This window comes from Cinclus cinclus, chromosome 13 (assembly GCF_963662255.1).
Source record: "Cinclus cinclus chromosome 13, bCinCin1.1, whole genome shotgun sequence".
Classification (NCBI taxonomy): Eukaryota; Metazoa; Chordata; class Aves; order Passeriformes; family Cinclidae; genus Cinclus; species Cinclus cinclus.
Genome location: NC_085058.1, coordinates 8,205,471 through 8,227,510, shown reverse-complemented (window position 1 = coordinate 8,227,510; position 22,040 = coordinate 8,205,471). Strand labels below are relative to the sequence as shown.

Sequence of the window (22,040 nt, the reverse complement as noted above, 5' to 3'; positions counted from 1 at the left end):
GTATTTTTGAACTCTGAGATAGCAAATAAAGTTACTAGCAAGACTGTATTGTTTAAAATTTAAAGAATTACTTTGGTAGAAAACCTGGAATTAGGATTTCTATAGTTCTCTATTTCAAAAAAAGGCTTCTTTATGTTTTTGAGTAACTCCAAGTATGTAACAAGGAGCTGCACAAACAGGGAAATTGCCTTCCCAGGTGCCATTGAAATATCTAACCTCTTTGCATAAGCTGGAGGGTGAACAGACTGTTTTGTCATAACATTTGAGGGCTTCAGCAGTCTTATGGAAGATTAAAAGCGGGCAGTTGTAGCTGTCAGGGCCCCCAGCTGCCAGCTCCTGCACTGGATCAGATGTCAGGATTTCAGTCGGTCACAGCATGGAGCACAAGGCTGATTTCATTTACCCCAGTATGCCAATCTGCAGTTTTTCATGGCTGAGGTGTGTGCTCAGCCAGCAGAGTTTTCAGATGTTCTCATTTTTGACACGGTGACATCTGTCAGAGGAGTGGGGCAGACAGATGGGAGAGGAACAGCTTCAGTCCTCTTCTCCTCCTCTGTTGCTGTAACCCTGCCAGAGCCTGAGATGTGACTGTACCATGTGTGTGCGGGAGAATGACTGTAACTGTAATTAATCAATTAGCATAGTTTCAGGATTTCCTCAGAAAGGCTGTGTGTGATGAAAGCCAGTAATGCTTTTTCTTTAATTTAAAAATGCTTACAAAATTGCAAAACCACTTTATTACAACTATTTAATATTATGTAGTTCATATGAGTATTGCCCAATGCAACTTGACATCCTATAAAATAGAAATTCCATATAAAACCTTCAAATATTTGAATAGTAGGGTCATCTGTCATGCTTTCTTGCTGATGTCATGGGAATTTGTAAATGCAATCTTCTTTTTGTAGTTCCAGAAAGATAAAAGTGTTATTTTAAAAATTGTTTGTTTAGCTCTTTTATTTCCACAAGGCTTTATCCTTTTGTACAGTAAAATTAAGAGTTTTATTAGTACAATGAATGGGAAGAAGACAAAACCACATACTTCTTTATGGTTTTAGAGACAAATTAAACATATGAATTAAAGGTAGATTATTAACTTAAATATTGTTTCCCCTATATAGTAGGGAAGTTGGTGTTTTGTGGGTATTTTCGAGGGGATGGGGGTTGTTTGTTTTTTTTTTTTTCCTGGTTATTTAATGTTTTTAGCAACTTTGCAACGAGTTTGAAAGCACTGCTTTTGCAGTCACCCCAAACAGCCATATTGTAATGTATTGTGTATTTGTTCCTTGTGCTGGTTGATGTAAATATTTCTTAGTTTTTTGGCTTTTAGGTTTATTTTTATTTACTCCTTTTTAAATTTTTTAGTTGTTACCATTATTGACACATTTGGATAAACTTCACTCTTTTTATAGATCTGCTAATACAGCTTGAAGGTGTTGTGTAAAGTTTCATACACTCCTTAGTTTGTCTTAATGGCATTTCTAATGTAGCTGGGATTACTGAGTGGAGAGCTTTGTGTAAAGATGTTCACATACCCATCCATTACAGATGAGTATTGCCAACTATGTGTAAACCAGGGGTTTCTCTCAAACACCCACATTCAAATGTGCCACGTGAGACTTCAATTTATAAACCTGCTGCTAAGGAGGAGCTGGAGTTGGTTTTTGGAAAGGAAGAGGTTTTTGAGGTTTTCCTCTGCTAGGAGGAAGAATTGGATGGAAATTAGTATAATGTGAATATTGAGCCAAACTTCTTCATTCACTGTCAGGAAAAATGAGAACTCTGCTCCTGACTAGAATCTGAGGGAGGTGGTTCATGCTGAGATAGACAAAAGAGTGAAACTGGCTGCAGAGGATTGTTTTTCCATGAGACATCCTGTTGTTTTGGTTTCCTCTTGCTGATTACCATCGCTTAGTGATCTTGGGTTTGTCAGGCTTCAGTGATGACTCAACTCCCCAGCTCAGTTCAAAAGTTTATTCCCTCCAGGTTTTGTACCAGTCTCACAGTTGTGTTCCATTCTCTTACAGACACAGCTCGTACTGTCGCTGCACTGCCTCTGCCTTTAGACAGTTGGTGCATGATCTGCAGCAGACAGTAAAGTAAATCTGCCTGCAAAGCCTGTTAGCTGTTAGAGAAAGAAAGAATGGCATTTAACATTAAAAACACAGGTAGAGTTGAATTTATTGTTTTCTAGATTGAAACAGTTTTGGCACATATAGACTGGAGTTAGCATTCCTGTTGGATCTGAAAAAGGCACTGTCAGCCTTGGAAATACTAGCAGTGTTTTTCCATTTTTGTTGCTCAGCAAAGTGTCTTGTTTTAAAATAGCAACTGGTGTTTTTTTGAACAAGCTTGCATTTGGGAGATTGTTAAATTAATCTGTTTGTTGGGAAGTTTATTCTTAGCAGTAACAATGAGATAATAAATTAAAAAGTTTATTGTCAGATGCCATTAGAAACAAATGTTGTAACCCAAGTATGTAAAAACCACAACTCAAAGGAATGAGGATATTGACCTTCCTTGCAGTACTTTAGTTACCTGAAACTCATATAACCTAAAACTGCCTGGTTGTGTTTTGTTCTTCTGAGCTTATGTTTAAATGTCAATATGGCTGGCACTAAATGCTGGCTTTAAAATGATCATTGGTTTGTGAAGGGTACAGTCTTCAGTAAATGTAGTGGAAATAGCCAAAAGTCATGCTTTTACTCAGAAAAATTGTACCAGAGTTGCTTATATTTGAAGTGATTTGATTCTAAAGCAATGAGCATCAACTCTGTGAAGGTAATATTCATAAAATAACATTACATTGATTCAGAATGTGTTAGTCTGACATTTGTCTTTGTATCCCAGTGTATTTGCTTTGCGCTTGATGGAGCTTGGATATTGATTTCCCTGCATATTGCCATTAGTCTTCATAGTCACATTGAATGGTGGAATAAAGTAATTAATGAAATAATCTAACTTAAAACAATGACAATTTTGTAATTTTTCTCCTATTCAGATATAATCCTCTGATAGACATGGAGCCATATTTTGCTGGTTTTAAGCACAAGCAGCAGGACTATGAAGTCACTCTTGAGCTCACAAGTGAAGAGACTCAAAAAACTAAAAATGCACAAAATTCTAGGACGGGGTCTTATGGTGTCAGCATTAGAGTCCAAGGAATCGATGGACATCCTTACATAGTACTGAACAATACAGAAGGCTGTTTGCCAGAAAATATTCCTCCTCCTGGAAAAGAACAGCAGGTCATTCCTCAGACTGCAAGCAAGCCAGCCGCAGACTCCAATACTGCCTCTAAGTTGGAGGACAAAATCAGTGAACGTACAAAATTTGCTGGAACACAGCTCATGCAACCCTCTGTGCCTAAAAAACTGAAGATAACCAATGTGAATGAAAAGGAAAGTGGAATGCCAGATTTTAAAGATGAATCTGTGAAATCTTCAAATTTGTTGAATTTTCAAAGACATCCTGAACTTTTGCAGCCTTATGATCCTGAAAAAAATAACTTGAACTTGGATAATTGCCAGTCTTCTGTGTGCAGCAAATCTAAGTCTTTTGCAGATGAAAAAATGGAAGCAAAACCTTGGATTTCCTCATCTAAAGTAACATCCCTACAGAAAACAAATACGTACCCTGCCGAGCCAACCAAAGCAAATTCAAAAAAAATACATCCAAACAGATCAGTAGAAGATCCAAAGAAGCAGCTGCAGGATTGTCCCAGTAGCACAATGAGCCCCAGTGATGTGTGTGTTTCAGAGTCATTTTCACCTGCAGGAGGATCCCCCTGTGTTAGTCCCACTGCTTATCCTGAGACAAGGAAACCTAGACCAGATGTTCTTCCCTTCCGCAGGCAAGATTCAACTGGGCCAGTATTGAATGACTCCCGAAGATCCTCATCCTCATCAGCTACTCCCACTTCTGCAAATTCCTTGTACAGATTTTTACTGGATGACCAAGAGTACGCCATCTACGCGGACAACGTTAACCGGCATGAAAACAGGAGATACATTCCATTCCTGCCAGGAACTGGTCGTGATATTGACACTGGTTCACTTCCGGGTGTAGATCAGCTAATTGAAAAGTTCGATAGGAAAGTTGATGCTCACAGAAGAGGCAGATCAGGAAAAAGGAACAGAATTCATCCAGACGATCGTAAAAGGTCAAGAAGTGTTGATAGTGCCTTGTCATTAGGACTTGATGTAAATTCAGATTATTTAGGTGAATTCAGTAAAAGCTTGGGTAAGTCAACTGAGCACTTGCTAAGACCATCTAAAGTTTGCCTTCACCAGCAGTTTTCCAGAGATCAAAATTCACCTTCCAAAGAGACGAAGATTTCTGCTCGAAGTATTGAAAAACTGCAAATGCCCAATAAAGACACTCAGAGCAGCAGTTTCAGCTCTTTGCAACACCATAAACAGAACGGAGCAGATACAGAGAGCTTGATGGGTAGGTCAGCTACACTCCCAGGACAGAGTAAGAGAGAGGAGGTTAAAACAGTAACTTCTACTTTGTTGTTGCCAAACCGAGTTACAATTACACCTGAATCAGGAGCCAAGAAGATTTCTGTAAAAACATGTTCATCTGTCCCTAATATACAGGTAATTTTGAATTTATTCTTTAAGCTGTCCTTTGTACTTTAGCATATGAAAGGTGCCATATTGTTAATTGTGTATATTTTCAGGTCTTCACTAGAACAAACTCCCATCATACAATATTTCCAAATGGGATTGTTCTGGAGAAATGTAAATATGATGTTTTTCATTACTTTAAGTATAGAAAACCTGAATTGTAAAACAACTGATTTTTGCAAGAGTAAAGGAAGATGGGGAGGCCAAACAGATTCTTGTGAATGATGTTATAGAGAGTCTTAAGCATAGATGCACTAAAGTAGAATATGAAAAGATATGTATATAGAAACAAGTTGTTTTCTTTTTTCTTTTGGTGTGGAGCATGGTTTCTTATTGCAGTAAGCCAGAACTCCAGTGCATCTTTCAGAACTTCAGGTCCTTAGTATATAACAGTTTTCATTAATAGGATAAAATGGAGAAGTCCAAATGTACTGTTTGTATTTACAGCTCTCACAGGATTATCTTTTGACATTTTATCTTTGTCTTGTAGGCAACTCCTGATCTCTTAAAAGGCCAGCAAGATCTTGCACAGCAAACAAATGAAGAGACTGCTAAGCAGATACTTTACAATTACCTTAAGGAAGGGTCAGTAAACATAACTTTTGGTTGGGAGACTGTATTTTCTCAATATTTGTCTTCTATTACATCTGAAATGTGAAACAGCAAAGTGAAAGCTATAATTAAATCAAACATCTCTTTCACAATTCTCTATCTCAGCTGTGTCCTCTAAGGCATTATCTTATCTCAAAATACCCAGGCTATCGGGACTTGCATAAGGTATTGTATAGGATATGATTAAATGTGCTTGAATCAAAATATGGTTTGTCTTTCAAATACATCTGGAATTAAACTTGGTATAATATAGAGGTTATTGGAGAATTCAAATAGTACATAATGGAATTTTAAGCCTTTGGGTTTTTTAAACAACAACAATGAAGGGTTATTTCCTCAGGTTTGACAGAAGCCCTCTTGTTGCTGTGCTTTTAATACTTTTTGCACCTGTAGCTCTTTATATTTTCTATTAATAACTTATTGAAAGGTAAAGGAAGGTTAAATTAATTAAAAATATATGATGCATTTAAATTTCTTTTCATTCCTGATATAGCAAGTTCTGGGACCTCTTCAGGTGCTGTTTTATGGTGCAGTAGTCAAGACTTCTAAAACCTAGAACTAACTACTTCTTACTCCTATATGTCTGAGTAATATACATGCTGAATATCTGTCTTTTCACAGCCACAATGTTACAGAAGAGATTTGCACTTTAGGAGTTCAGTGGTCTTTTTTTTTTTTGGTTGGTTGGCTTTTTAGAAAAAATTCGGAATACAAATTTTTAACTCCTCTCTTTAAAGATTTTTGTAAATCATAGTTAAGATAATTTCTGATTTGTTTGCATTATTTTGGGGGGTTTTATGGAGATTTTTGTTAGTTTGGATGGTCGGAATTTGGTTTGATGTTAACAAAATAGTAACTTTAATCCTATCATTGCTTTTTTGTACTGTCTGCTTTAGAAGTCCTGATAACGACGATGCAACAAAGAGGAAAGTGAACTTGGTTTTTGAGAAAATTCAGACATTAAAGTCAAGAGCTGCTGGAAAGACGCAGGTAAAGAATTTTTAATTCGCTTTGGCTTGTTTCAAAGTGGTGCAGTATTCAGACAGGGCCTTAAGAATCTGAATCCCCTTACTGACTTTACTAGTAAAGTCAATAAGGGGATTCAGATTTTACTTTCATTCATGTAGTCCCTCTGGAATATAGCTTGATTTTGATGGTGTGAGAAGGATTAAATACTTGTTGTTTATTATTTTATCCTGGGATATAAAAAATAAAATACATTTTTTCTTCATATTCTTCTTTCTCTAGATATACCTGTGCTTTTTCAGAAGATTTTAAGTGTAGTTGCTCACAACACAGTTAACCTTTTTTAAGAAATATCTTAGTATTTGAGAAGGAGTTTAGAGCAACAAAGAAAAAAAATGTTAGGCACATTCACATAAAATTTCTTGGGTAGAGATAAAATTCATCTGCAGAGATAAATGTTAATCTTTCAATTGCAGTGAGACAGGCATAGCATGAGAGACTCGTGTAGCTTTTTGATATTAATGACAGCATTGTTTATTTGCAAAATACATCCCAGACAATTACCTAAAAAAGGTATTTGAAAACCTGTCTTAACATATGGGCATGCTTTCCTTTGATGTCCATTTTGTGTAATTAGTGATATCTCAGTAAGATTGGTCCAAAATACACATGATTTGATTCATATGTTGCCTAATTTGATTTCTTCTTTACATTTGTATATTTTCTGTTTTATTGTCAACATGCTTTGAGCAATTACCAAGAAGTTTTATGAAAACCAAATCACGGTTCCTTTGAAAATCTTAGCTTGGCCTTACCCATATGAAAAATCCCTGGTGAGCTCAGGCAGTTGATGCTGCGCTTTGTTAGTCTTGCTTGTAGCTTTGCTTTAAATTAAAAAAAGAGAAACTATTCTCAAAGAACATCTTGGCTTTGTGGGAGTAAATGTCTCTATTTAATTGTAGGTTTCAGATTCTTCGGCTGAAGTAAAAGCATTGGTGGAACAAAAAGCAGAACTTGAAAGGAAAGTGGAAGAGTTGGAAAAAAAACTGGATCTGGAAATTAGGGTACAGCATTCTAATGTTATAAAGCTTCTGATTATTTCAAATACACTTTTTGAAATAAGTGACAACTGATCCTCCAGCTAAATCCCTTTTGCTTCATATTCTTCTTAATCCAGTTATACCTGTGCTTTTTCAGAAGACTCTTTTTTTAAAGGATTGTTGGTCACAGCATTGTTACACTTTGTAACAAATCTGTTCTGAGTATTTGAGGAGTTGAATAGAGCATTGAGCAGTGAACAGAAGTGTTAAGCACGGGCACAAAGCACTTCTTAGGTGTCTGCTAAGGTTAATGCTAATTTGTTGATTGCAGTGAGACAGACAAGGACTGAGAGACAAGCTGTAGCTGCTGTGTGTTAATCATGTAGCTGCTGTCGATTATTTTGCTTAACTTTTGATGTACAAAATTCAGAATCAGCAAAATTCCAAAGAAGAGAGAGATGCCACACGAGCAAGTCTGAAAGATCTTCAGTTGCAGCTTGATCAAAGTATATGTGAAAAGGAAGCATTGAAAAAGCAGCTGGAAGAAAACGAGAAGGAACTCAGGCAAAACCTGGAGGAGTGAGTTAATTTAGCAAAGTTGTTACTGAAATTTGTACCATTTCTTAAACCTTTTAGATGAAAAGTACCTGTGTCCACAGATTATGTTGATGGAACCAGACAAGTGGTATTTGTAACTGTAGGAAATGTTTCCACCATTTAAAAGAGTCATATCTTTAGAATATCTGGAAGGAAGAGAAAGATTGCTGAATTTATAATCTTTCTCTTACTACAAATTGCTTTTAATATTTCATGGTCAAAATATATAGTTCAAGTCTTTGAAATGTGGAAACACTTGAATGACTAGAGTACTGGGTCTGAAATAAAATACAACTCCCCACTTAAATACCTAGTTAGAATATTTCTCATTTTTACCCCTCTGATATTTAATTTTTCTGCCTCATTATATCCCATTCTCCTGTGGGCAACATGGGAATGTGTGTCTTTTTAGTACTTGAATGAACAAATTAGTATTTCTATGAATTAAAAAATCCTGTCTATTTTTTACTGATGAGGCTTTTTCAAGTGAAGATGGAGCAGGAAAAACACCAGACTGAGATCAGAGATCTTCAAGACCAGCTCTCTGAGATGCATGATGAACTGGATAACGCGAAACACACCGATGAAGGGGAGAAAGAGATTCTGATTGAGGTTAGTTATGAAGTATCAGAAAAACTGCATGAAAATGGAAAGAGGAGACTAAGATACTGATGGAAGAAATACATGCTTTTGCTTTTCCTCTGCTTTTAATCCAAACCAGTGTGCCATTATTAGGTAACCTAAGAAAGCATGTTACGATAGCAACATTAACCCTAAAATGAATGCAGAGTGTAAGTACCATTGTTTTATGGAGCAGGAGAACAGGTATCTTAATGCTTGACAGATAGATGAGTTATCTGCTATTATCAGATAATAATCTCAGTCAACTTTAGCAGTTATGAGCTGGGGTCAGACCAGGAAGATCAGTTTAAAGAAAATGTATATATTATCAAAGCCAGATGAGATTCAGCTAAGAAAATTAAAAGAACTCAACAAAGCAGTCTCTAAATTGTTGCCTTTCTATTGCTGGGACCAGGGAGAGAAGGGATGAGTCTGGAGAGGAACAAGAGTTGCAGGGTTTCTGTCACCTTGGGATGAAAGAGGAATTGGCTGTACCCTGGTTATACTAAGATACTGATGATGAAACAGAGAACACAGCTTATTAAATTTGTTGATAAGGATGTGTAAGAGTATCAGTGCAGAAATATTAAAGGTGATTGCACGCAAGATCTGCTGAGTTGAATAATTACCTTGTTTTGTATGGGTGAGATTTAGTTACCCTTAAATGACTTTCTTAAATCCCAGGCATTGTAGTTGCAAGTTGAACATAAGCAGGGGAATATCACAAATAATGACAATAGTACTGAAAAACATTACATTTAAAGAAGGACTTCAATCTCAATGGAGAAGTGAGGGAAGAGTCAAAAACATTTTACAGAATGTTGCTGTAGAGGTGATAGTGAGCAATTTTTCTGTTATGTGGAGACAGAGTAAGAAATGAGACTTAGCTCCAGAGATTTAAAGAAAGTGTTAGAAAAAGTTTCTGTTAATACTGTTGATTAAACAGAGGAAGATGCTGTCTGCAATGGTGGTAGGATCCCTTCCATTGTAGGCTTTTAATGGCAGAGTAGGTGATGTGTGTCAGGAGTGGTTTAGATGTACTGACCCTCCTTCAGTGTAGGGAAAGCCTGCATTCTCTTTGGAAGTACAATTATTCACAGCTGGAGAAATACCAAATTAGAGAATTCTTGAAGCAGTACATTTTTGATTGTTTGTGTTAGTCTGTGTTTTTGTATGCATCTTTAGTCTTCAGATTCACTGACTCTCCCATTCCTTCTCAGGGATTTGGAGAGGGGAAATGACTTCTAGGGTTACCCTGGTGGGAGGAGGAAGTGTGTGATGATAGACTTGGTTGTGAAGCACTTGTTTTGTCTTCAGCACTTGAAGAAGCAACTTTATGTATTCTTTCCAGCAGAAAAGAAAGCAAAGACTTACCACCAAGTTTGTTTCTCTTGCAAATGGGGGAAAAAATGCTTTGTCTTTGTTCTTATCTACCTCATTGCTACTGAAAGCACAACATAGGAGCAACTCCTGCATTATTTGCAGATGGCATAACATACACCATTAAAATCTTTTGTTTTGCAGCATCTTATGTTGACCTATTATATAAAACATTAGCTATATGTTATACTTCTAATAATATTAGGGTTGAACAAATTTTTAGCTTACTATAAAAGCTGTAAAAAATATATCAGTCATATGAAACAAAGTTGTCCTTGGGAAGCTTATGTGCTTTCTTTCTGTGAGACATAAACAGACCATCCACAAGGGCTGTTTGACACACAGCTGTGTTTAATTTTGGGCTTTAGGAGCTGATGCAAATGAAGCAGGATCTGCAAGAAGTATTATTAGCAAAAGATCAACAAGAAGAGATTTTGAGAAAGAGAGAGAGAGAGCTCACAGCTTTGAAAGGAGCACTTAAAGAAGAAGTATCCAGCCATGACACAGAGATGGATAAACTTAAAGAGCAACATGATAAAGAATTGCTGGATCTTCGACAGAGCCTGGAGAAAGCTACAGAGGTACATAAGTGCTAACAACTACCTTTACAGGGAAGAGATCCTACCTCTTTCAGATGCTGTATACTAGATGCTTTCTGATACTACCATTTTCTTAGCAAATAGGCAAAGATTAAGGCCAGGAGATTCTTGGCTGATGAGAATAAGTTTTATTTAATGCACAACTGATGTTTTGATTTTTTTGTCACAACTGAAGTTGTGGTCTTTTCTTCAAGCACTTATTTACTGTATTTACTTAATTGCAAACTTTGAGGGAGGATAGATGGGAGTATAGTGGAGAGAACTTTTGCTTGTCCTGGGTTAAACAGTGCCACCAAAATCTTGAGGATGCCCTTGAAGAGCACTAGTGTGCATTACCAGTTGTACTTCTGAAATATTTCTAGCAGCTCTCCAGTCTTTGCAGTCCACTGTTCTTACATTCAGCTTCTTGTGTCATATCCTGTTCCCTGATTGCATTGTTCCACCTTGTCCATTCAACTTCTCAATATCAGCATGGGGTTTTGTGTTTTATTTTGCATCCTTTTCTTGAACTTGATCTTGTTTACTGAATGGTCAAAGGAGTGTGAGCACAAGAAACAGTAGGGGTTTGGGTGTTTTGAATCAGACAGGAAGAAAACAGAGCTGAAGGAGTTGCCTCTTCCAGCATCAGCAGGAAGTCTTTGTGAGAGGGAGAATAAGAACAGGTTTCAGATGTGTGTATTTGTTACTGTTTTCCAAAAGATGTCTTTTGTGACATTTTCTTTGTAGAGATAGCAGGTAGGAACATATTGAAAGACTTTTTTGGTATGGGGACAGTTCTCTTAAAGTTTTGAGCATTCTTTTTACAGTGACAGTTTTTTGTGTCTTTTCTGTATTCCCTCATTTTATTTCTCAAATGTTGGAGAAAATTTCTGCAGGCAAACCATGCTTGACCAATATGTCAGAACTGTAAGGCTCAGTTTTATGCTTAGAAATAGCCATGGAAATTAATGTCTGTTACTTACACGGATCTTAAGTGGGTTGTAGTTATCCTGCTGGTCATGACCTAAAACATAACACAGAACTGAGAGAAAATTAACCTTGAAGCTGGAAAGAAGTTTCCAAAGCTTTGTATGCTCTATGAGCAAAGTAGGAGTTCATGTGGAAGATGCTGGATAGGCATTGTATGATTGAATCCTGACAAAAGATTATCCTTTTAAAGGTTTTAAATGTGCAATTTTCTTCAGAGGTTAGAAAATTTTATAAATGCTGGTTTGTTTTTGCAGCCTAGGACTTGAGATTGTTCGGCTTTGCTGAAATCTTTTGTTTTCTCTTTGTTTTACATCATCATGAAGATATTTGATTTGCCTGAGCTGCATGAACTGAATTAATTTTTTTCTTTGAGGGAAAAGTAGAACATTTAAATTATTTTTTATAACATAGTAATTGTAGTGACAGCTCAACCTCAGTGAACCATCTTTCAAAGTTAGTGCATGGTAATTTACTGTATTTCAATTATGGAACTGTAATTACGACTGACAAGAAATGAAAGAGTAGTCTGTTTGGCATAACAATAACACAGTCTGGGAAATGGCTCTATGACTGGGTTGCTTTGGCTTAGAGATATTATAAATAGCATTTATCTACTTGCATGACATAGCCTATCTAATAGTAAATTTAATAAGATGTTCAAAAGTGAAGTTTATTTGATTAATGTTGGTCTAAGTACCAGTTCTCTTCCCATTTGAGTTGAAATTTTTGTATTTGTTTGAAGTAGAACTTTTAACATGTTTCTTTGGAAGGTGATGTTTTCTTTAGTTTTTGAATTTTTTTGAATCTTGCTAGTATTTGTACTCAATGATTTCTTGAGGCACAACATTATCTTTATGCTGGCTGGCTGAGATTAGTTGTTGAGTTTGATGTGTCATTTGTCAGGAAAGTATAACCATTCTTGTCAGGAAGTTTCCTACTGATCTGCTGTGATCTTATATATATTGTTAATTATTTGGTTTATAATTAATCTGAAATACCCAGGAGACATATACAATTGAAGCTACTTGGTCTGTTGGTTTGGTTTTTTTTTTGTTTTTTCTTACTGCAAGTTGGAAAAATTTATACCTGATGGCAGGACACAAGAAACCTACATCAAAGATTAATGGGAAGGGCCATTCTGTTGTATTTGATGAGCAAAACAGGAGTGTAAATGCTGTAACAGTGGTTTGTCATACAAAAAAATGTGAATACAGTTGTTTGATAGATCAGGTTTTATCAAGGACCTCTATGTACAGGAATGTTTGTACTTAATGTTGCTTCTGAATCATCCAGGGTGGTACAATGAATGAAGGTGTTTTTTGATACATGGGCTGTTAAGGAAGTTTTTGCATGGAGAAAGGAAGTAGTTTTTATGCCAGTGTTAAATCAACAGAATTTTCATCTGCTGCAGGCATCAGATAGGTTGGCAAATAATGTGCAGTGCATTTAGTCTGTGTAATTAGAATGCCACATAGATCTGTTTGCAAATAACCTTGAGTATGTTTCTAACATTACCCGATAGAAGAACAGAGCAGGGTTGTTTGTCATTATGATTATGTTCTCATGCTCAGTAACGTGATGCGAGTTTGGGAGTTTTTTGTGGGGCTTTTATTGTTGTCATTGTCTGGTTTCTGTTTTTTTTATAGAGAATTTTAAATAAAGTCACAGATATTAAGATACTATTTTTCTTTTCTACAATTTACCTTTTAAAGTTATTTTGTGTTATGCCTTTTGCTTGTGGTGGTCTTGAGATGGCTGAGACTATTCTTGACTTCATTGCTTGTTTATTGAGATTGAGACCAGACTATTTCCATTTAACAACAGGAAAGGTTTTACTCTTCCATGACATACCTCTGTGCAATAATAATTGCCTTTAATTTAATAATAAATTTAAAAATTAATGTCTTTCTGACTAAAACTAGATTTCTCCGTAGCTGCAAGTGCTAGAACAGATTAATATGAATCCTACTCCTGTTTTTAATGCCATAGAAAAATATCTGTTATTTAATCTGACTCTACAACACAACAGTCCAGAATTGTACTACTTTAACCATGAGCGCTCTGTCTCTGTAGAAGTGCCACTGTTTCAGTAAAATTTGGAAATAGCTTTTGGAATGAAATGATGCAGGTAAAAGGTTGTGTAGCATATTGCAACTAGCAGTGTTCAAGTTCCACTGAAATTGTATCAGTTCAGGAGGGCAGTTGCAAACTGCACAGCACTTCAAATTTAGATCTGTATTTAGAGAAGCTGTCTGAACAAATGATGTTGTTCAGAAAAAGCTGTAATCATTACATTAGGAAAAGGCTTATCTAAGCTTGACCTTGACTGATTCATTTAGCATATCATATGTCTGACCTTGTTCTCAGAATGATAAAACAGACATTCAGAGCTGATTAATTTATCACCACATTTAAGAATGCAATGAAGCTGGTGATCACGTTACTGTTAACACATGTATGTGTTACATATGATTGTTATGATTAGAGAAAAGTAGGAATTTTACCAGAGCAAATGTAGGAGCAGCAAAAGACAGTGGTTGCCTTCTGCATGTCTTATGAACTAAAACGGTCCTCTTTTAAGATAAGAAAAAAATACAAATCTCTGGGTATTATACATGAGAAGAAGCCTTGGTTTTGGTTTTTTCCCATCTTGTTAATTTACGTGAATCTAACACAAACTGTAAAGAGCTTTGAAATGAGAAGTAACTGTTGAATCTTTTTCTGCTTAACCTGATAATGTGATATGTCTTCCTGAAAGCTAATAAAATTCTCCCACATAGACCATAGGGCTTAAGCATTCCAAATGACACTGAGAGATACTCTGTATGCCTTTTTATGGAAATGGCTTGGAATTCATAGTTGGAATGTAAAATGAAGCATAACTAAATCTAGTATATTCTGAGAATCTATTTTGGAATAATACTGTCCAGTGAATAGCAGTTACCCAAGGTACTCAGGGAAAAGTGAAGATAAAAGTGTGGAGCATTGCAAAGCCACTTTGGTACTTTCAGTGATTTAATGTATGTAACTGTAAAATTATATATATATCCAGAAAAAACCCAATAGGATCCTGCTACCTTGTTCTGCTGTAAGGTGGAATCTCAGGGCTATAATAAATCATGCTAAAAACCCATGGTCTTGATAGCAGTAAAATAAACAAATTATATAATAAGAATTACTTGGGCGTGGAAACATCGTTATGCACTCTTATCCATACATCCATAACTCATCTGAACCTGCATTCTGAATGCTGTGCCTGAGACTGGCGTGTTCACCTCAAGCAAGATACACAACAATTGAAAAAGACTTAGGTGATCTAGGATTTGAAATGCCACTGGTGGGTATTTTCTTTCCTCTGTCGTCCTGAGGCAGCTTTTGCCATGTTGAAGTAACACTGTCTTGTTTCAGTTCTAGAAGCTGATTGGTAAGGGATCTAAACTGTGTACAGAGTCAAATGGTGGAGAGACTGGTCCAAGTCAATGTTTCATCTTTCGTGACCTAACCCTTTTCTCCCTTTCATTTTATGCCCTCTTTTACCAGCCTTCTAAAAGCCTGGTAAGATTCTGATTGGTTTTCAGTGTGGTACAAACACAGATGGAGTGGGGAAAAGAGAGGGAGGGTATGCAGACAGAAGTGTGATGGTGAAAGGAAAGCTGCAGGCACTCCTTAATAGGTATCATTATTGGAAACACCTATTTTAGAGCTGTATATGAAAAATTTGAGAGACAGATTTGATTTGTTTTGCCCAACATGTCTGTTCTGTGTGTGGAAAGGAAGTTCATAATAGCGTCATGCATGTTTTAAGGACCCGTTTAATGAAGTACCGAACAAATTATGGAGTGTTAGTGTTGTCAACAAGAATGTAAAATGTGCCTCTGATGTACTCTGAATATGTAACTTAGTGACTGTGTCTTGAAGTTCCACCTCCTCTAGTCCTTTCCTTCTGCGCAGTCTACTCCTCCGTTTATTTGGTAGGTACGTGTGCGGGTTTGGGTGCAGACAGTACCATGAAACTACAGCTGAGTGGATTTTATACTAAGAAAGCCTCTCTGCAAAACTGTCCAGCAGAGTTCCTTTTGAGTTGGATTGGACCACATCTATAGGATAATAAAAAACCAGTCCTGTTTATCTGTAATAGTAATTTAACTATTGTGTACCTTCCTCTGCTAGGACTGTTTCAGGACTAAGAGTGGGTTGGGAAGGGGGGTTGTTTGTGTGATTTTTAATTTTCTTTATTTTTGAAGCTTTGCAAGAGATTGTACAGCCAGGTACTTCTTTAGTGCCATCAGGAGGATTTCTAATCCTTGTTAGCAGAAGCCAGTTTATGCATTCAGGTGGTTTGTCTCGTGACAGTATATGTGTGTTTGTGTATGGATGGGAAGTGTTTGACTGTCAAACAGGAGGGAGCAATGTGAACACAGAGTTAGTTAATATTTTACTCCAGTCTATCCAACAACTTCTGACCTTCAAAAGACTGTTAGTATAAGCCCATCTGAGTATGTCATGATACATAGCCAGGGGGATAATATGACATTGATGCAGGTACTGGTTAAGATGTTAATACTTTCCTGGCCCTGGATTTTATAACTTATATAAATGTTAGGTCATGCCTAAATTGGAAAATTTTGTTTAGCATGCTCTGTGTAAAAGAGGGTTGCATTCTTAGTCTTCAGATGTAGGTATTTAAATCTTTCTTTGCATCTCATAAATGAAAACCTAAATAGTTTTAGAAATAATTTTAAGGACATGGTACAACTTGAAGCAGTGAAAATGACCTTGTAAGAAAACAAGTCTTTTCTCTAAACTGTCACCAGTGAATTTTTAACGACTTAGTAGAGTGGCTCTAGCTGAAATGAGATGAGACACCAGTCTGACTCGCTTGTAAATTTTTGCACTTGCTTACTGAACAACCTCTTGAGGTACAGCAGAGAATTTAAGTTAGTTGCAGTGTACCTTGCTAAGAGAAGAAAAAAAAAGGCTGACCCTTTTAATAGGTAACTAATAATAGTTAACTTCCAAAGGCATAGTCATGTGTTAAAGTTGGCTAGGCCTCAGTTTGAGATGATGGGAAGAATTAATACAATCAATGCCAGGTAGAAAAACAGTAAGTGCATCCACTTAGGTTTTTTTTCCAGAAGTTTTGCTGTTTTTGTTGTTATCTTTTTTGGAGGAGTAGGTAGGATGGGTTGGTAGCCTAACATTCAGTTTTTAAGGAATATTTGTACTCCTTTTGTAGAGATAGAAGATTTAATTATCCATGCTATCCTATGGTTACTCTATTATTCATCCCAAGGCTTCCAACTGCTTTAACTGGGGTTAGAAGAGTTGCCTAAAGGTAAACAGTGGGTAAAAATGCTGGAACTACAAGCAGAAGTTAAAGGAGAAATAAAAACCTACTATTTGCATTCATGAACTTTGAAAACTAGATGACTGTAGCTGAATAATACAGGTTTCAGAAGCTCCCTTTAGAGAAGAGCTAATAATGATTACAATTACAGAGTTGTCCCTCTGTGGAGACTCACTATACTTGTTTTTCCTTGGTGTCAGACTTTGGGTGTAGAATGGTTTTGGGTTTTTTTCTCTCTTTGGAAATCACCTGTATGTTACCTAAGGAAATCAGCGTCTAGTTTTATTTGGACTATTTTGTTTATATACAAAAAGAAGAGGAAAAGTCAGTAGAAAGATATTTGATATTGCTGTCACTGCTGCCCCCTCTGGATCACCTGAGGGAGCTGGGCAGATATGAATCCCTGAAGCCACGTGGAACTTCTTACATGTAGCTCAAGAAGTTGAACTAGTCCAGCATCAACCTAAAAAGGTGGCCCGTGAGTCTTCAGAGCTGGTTTCAACAGCCAGTACCTTGATACCTGAAGTGTTCTAAACCAGGAATAGAATGAAGTAAGCAGCAGCACCATTTCCCTTTTTCAGAAGATTTTGGAAGATTATCCTGTTGTTTACTTAGACTGCACAATTCTGAATATGGAAAAAAAAAATTGAAAATTGTTACTTCCATTAAAAAGCTCCAGTTTGTGCTCCAGCTCATTTTGGAATGGAGATTTATTCTTCAAGTATGGCTGTTAAAGAACAAACAGTTAATTGATTGAAATGGTTTTCACAGACTAACAGAATCAGTTAGGCTGGGAAAGGCCTCTGAGATCATTGAGTCCACCCTATAAGCGAACACCACGATGTCAGCTTGACCACGGCACCAAGTGCCACGTCCAGTCTTTCCTTAAACACCTTCAAGGACAGTGACTCCACCATCTCCCTGGGGAGCTGGTTCCAGTGTCTAATCACAAGGGCTGAGAAGAAATTCTAATGTCAAATCTGAACCTCCCCTGGTGCAGCTTGAGGCCACGTCCTCCCGTCCTGCTGTTCCCTGGGAGAACACACCGACCCTCACGCGGCTACACCCTCCTGTCAGGGAGTTGTGGAGGGAGCTAAGGTCAGCCCCGAGCGTGCTCTTCCCCAGGCTGAGCCCCCCAGCTCCCTCAGCCACTCCTCATCAGACTTACAGTCCAGACCCTTCCCTAGCTCTGCTCTTCTCTGGACCTGCTTCAGCCCCTCAATGTCCTTCCTGGACTGGGGAGCCCAGAACTGGACATGCAATTCCTGCCATTCAGTTGAACTGGATTCTGAAAAGAAATGTAAAGGTTTTTAGAAGTATTTGCTGACTTTTGCCTGATAAACATTGGATTTAGCCAAAATTTAATTATTCTAATATGAGGCAAATGAAATACTTTCTACACACTTTAAGTCTTCCTTTCTTTTGTAAAAGTACCGTAAGGATCCCATAGTGTGTAGTCACTGCCAAAGGGGAGTTTCACCAGCTAAAACACTGAAGTCAGCCAAAACTATTTTTTAATGATCAGTTACTCAACCTCTCTCATGTCTTTGCCAGTGCTGAGGGTGTGGTAAAAAAAAAAAAGGTGTGGAACCACAGAATAATTTATAATTTTTGCATTCCTATCCAGAAGTATTTTTTTCTGTGTTTAGGTTGAAAACTAAACATTTTGTTTGCATCTCAAGGATGTTGATGGCTGTGCTGTCCAGTTTCATTGGATTTACAGGATAATGAGTGCTGGAAAAGATTTTGATGCCTTTTATACTATCACTGTTTGCAACAAAGTTCAGAGTCAAATACTGTATAAGTGTATTTACTGAGATTTCTGCAACAAAGGAGTTGGAACAATGTGTATTGTTTTATTTTAACTTGGTCTCGACTAAATTTAATATGTTTAAAAATACTTCTGGATGCATATATAACTATATACAAGGACACAAACCCAAGTTTCATTAGATTAATTTCTTGTTATGCAAAACACCTGAAAGGAGCAGGCTGGAAGGTGAGGGAAATGTATTTTACTGCTCATGTTCTCTTAGGTTCCATAGGCTTAGAGTTGAAAACCAAATGCCACATGCATATAAACTCCAACAGCTGTGACTATGTGGTTCAGATAAGCAGACCTTTACTAGGTAAAGCTTTATAGATCAGGTATATGTATGTATATATAGGTCATATATATGTATATAAATATATGTATGCATGTGCATGCATTCACTCACTTCTCATCTGTTAGAAATTAAATGGAGCTTGTACATACTATTAAAAACATCTTCTGGAGAAAGAATTATAGACACTTTTTCACAAATTTTTAGTTCCTTTTCTTAACATAGCTGCCATCTAAGTAATGTTATTCCCTGTACTAAATATAGTAAGAGGTAGAGAGATTGATGTTGAGGGGATCCTTTAGTTGTGCATGTCCAAACTGAAGTACCTAGGTTCACTTTGGGGTACAATTTTTGCTGGCTTTAGTTGTGATTGTGCACTCACATCTATGGAAAGCAAACCCCAGTGTCTCAAACACCAGGGAAGTTAAGGAGCATGTAGTTACTGATCCTCTGGAAAATGTGGCTGAGCGACTTGCCTCGGGAGGTCTTTGGCAGAGACAACAACAGACTCCAGATTCTCAAGGGCTGGTTTTGGGTACCTTAGCTGTGAAACTGTCCTTTCTCTTTATTGCCTCACTCATTTCTGCTGTAAACTCTTAACTTTTGAAGCTAATTGACTAATCCTTTAAGCTTTAGTATTAAAATGTATGAGAGCAATTAAAAAGTCCGTGGCTATTGAACATCATGGATTATTTTATGCCCTGTATGATCTATTATTGTGGTCAGAAACTGATTTTTTTTCAGTTTGTCTTTCTTTTAGGATTTGATAACTTGTTTTATTTGGTTTGAGTCTGCTGCTGGACTAATAAGTAGTTACTGCATGTGTACCTGGCATAATGACAACACCAGAATGCAGAAGCTTATCTTCAGTCAGTCACAGAGGACTTTGTATTGTGGGAATTTCTCTGTACAACTGTGTTTTCTTTCTTCTAGACAAGCTTCATTCCCTTTATTCCCAGCTTTTTCCAGAAATTCATAACCCATTTCCAGCTCTTTTCCCCTAATCTCTGTAATTTAAGTTTGCTTATAAGGCTTACACAGTCTTAATCAGGAGTTTAAACATGATCAAATTTGAGAAAGTATAATGAAATATGCAGTGGATTCAAAGGTAACAAATAAGAAGGTGTTATGAGTATGGTTAAGAAGTTTTCTAATTATGTAGTTATTAAGAGAAAGGTGTTGTTCCTTCAGAGATTGAGGAGATGAGTATCTGAATGTAAAACAGTCCAAATGTAGGGACTAGAAGGCACTGAATGCCCTGGAAGACAGAGCAAGGACAGGCAGATTGAAAGGAAAGACAAAACAAATGTGAGTAAATAAGCATAATAAGCAAAATGCCATGGGGTATTTACTTACATTGATACAACTCTCTAATACAATGTAGTAAATAGTAACAGTAAGAAATTGGTTTTCTAAAACATGCTGCCACAACTAATAAGTGTGACTAACAAGAAAAACATTTTCTGTATCACAGGGAAGAAACTGCGAAATTGGAATTCACGCATATTAATTTTAAGATCCAAAGGAGCCCACTTCAAGTTTTTATAGAAAAAAAATCCTCTCTTCCTGTTTTTTGAGGGGCTTGAATTTTTGTGGAGGTGTTTTGTTTTTTTTTCCTTTGTATGGCAAATATGTCTGAATATACAGTATTTCATTCCAGGTTTTGTTGGCAAGAATCTTGTTTAACCAGTTTTGTCTGTTTTGTGCTCTGTATGTTTATGTGCATATTCTCCTTTAAACTTTCTGAGGAGACTGATCCACAATTCTTTGAACTAAAGTTCTTATATTAACAATGTCTGTTAATGTTTTATATTCAACTAAAATCATTACTTTGTGTCCTTCATGTAGTTCTGTTACCATGGGTTAAATATATAAACTTAGTTAAAATAATTGCCAAAGCTTTTCCAACATCCCCAAATAAATAAATGTAAAGGATTTATGAATGGCCACCAACCAGTCATTAACTGATACCATGTCATTAAGCCTTGAGGACATTAGTTAACTCACACTGTTTATGTGCAGCACCATTACAAACAAGTTGCATGTGGACTGAGGGAAATGATCCATAGCATAGTGTCTCCCTGCCTGGCTTTTTCCTCATGTATACTTACTACCCCTTCAGTGTTCAGTTTTCCTTCTTTCATCCTCATCACTCTAACCCACCAATTGAATGCTTTTGCAAACTGCCTATAACTCCTTTTTTTGAGTGTGTGAGCCAATCCGTGAATTTTCAAGGAAAAATTGTGTTCCTTCTGATGCAGGCAGAACCCCAGAGATTACCCCTGGCCATTGGCAAATACTGTTGGACAGTTTAAACTGTCCTTGTTGTTGCCACATTCAGTTTTAGCCTATGAAACACAGAATTGCCATTCAGACTTTATCAACATACATAGTAATTTCACTGCCATTTCAATGCAGTGGTTTTCGTATCTTCTACTTCTGTGTTTTGTTAGGGAAGCTATGCAGAATATAGTGAGCCATCTCTAATGACAATGTTGAATTGTACCTATGCTCTGTATGTGGGTGATCTGCCTGCTAGCTGTGTGGGACTGCTGGGGCACTCTGCCTGTGTGCTCCATAGGGATTCCATAGGCAAAGGATGCAGCAATCCTTTTGTGCATCAGCAGTAGGCTTGTATGGTTCAGCTGCTGGCCCGAACCTTATGTAAGTGTTCAATACATGGACAGGGATCTCTCTCCACCAGGTTCTCCCCTAATGGTGTTGCTGCAAGGTCTGTTGGAACTGTATTTCAGTGCTTGTCTGCTTTGTGTATACTCTCCAGTGATCCCTAGGCTTTTTGCTGTCATGTTCACCTGTCTTCCCAGGAGCAGGCCTGGAGGGGAGGGAAAAGGTAATGTGAGGTGCCAGAGAGGACTTAACAGTGGAGAATACAAGGCAAGACTTGTGGAGACTTTTGATACCTTAGCTTTCTGTGGTAATATGCTGTAGCATATGGCATACGTTGCCAAAAGCTCTTATAATCCAGAAACTTCATTTGTGCCAGTGAAGAAGCTCTGCATGAAATTCTCAGTACTCTAGGGAAAAATGAATATAAGCTTTTTTCTGTCTAAACCAAACTGTGTAATTTGGCTCTTGGAGAAGTGATGCTATGTTTTCTTTTTCTTACACAAGGAACATGTAAACTGTATTTGTATGGCTTGACTTTGTTTAAA

At 37.0% G+C, this 22,040-nt stretch overlaps 1 protein-coding gene across 1 annotated transcript in view; it reads left to right on the top strand.

Moving 5' to 3' along the window:
• Nucleotides 1-3,020: 3,020 nt before the first annotated feature.
• Nucleotides 3,021-22,040, top strand: part of CGNL1 (cingulin like 1) — a 39,345-nt gene continuing 20,325 nt past the window's right edge. The window contains exons 1-7 of the mRNA XM_062501473.1: nucleotides 3,021-4,601; nucleotides 5,122-5,216; nucleotides 6,140-6,233; nucleotides 7,172-7,273; nucleotides 7,680-7,828; nucleotides 8,323-8,458; nucleotides 10,216-10,428. Coding sequence (XP_062357457.1) covers nucleotides 3,021-4,601; nucleotides 5,122-5,216; nucleotides 6,140-6,233; nucleotides 7,172-7,273; nucleotides 7,680-7,828; nucleotides 8,323-8,458; nucleotides 10,216-10,428 — 2,370 coding nt within the window. The remainder of the gene's footprint in view (nucleotides 4,602-5,121; nucleotides 5,217-6,139; nucleotides 6,234-7,171; nucleotides 7,274-7,679; nucleotides 7,829-8,322; nucleotides 8,459-10,215; nucleotides 10,429-22,040) is intronic.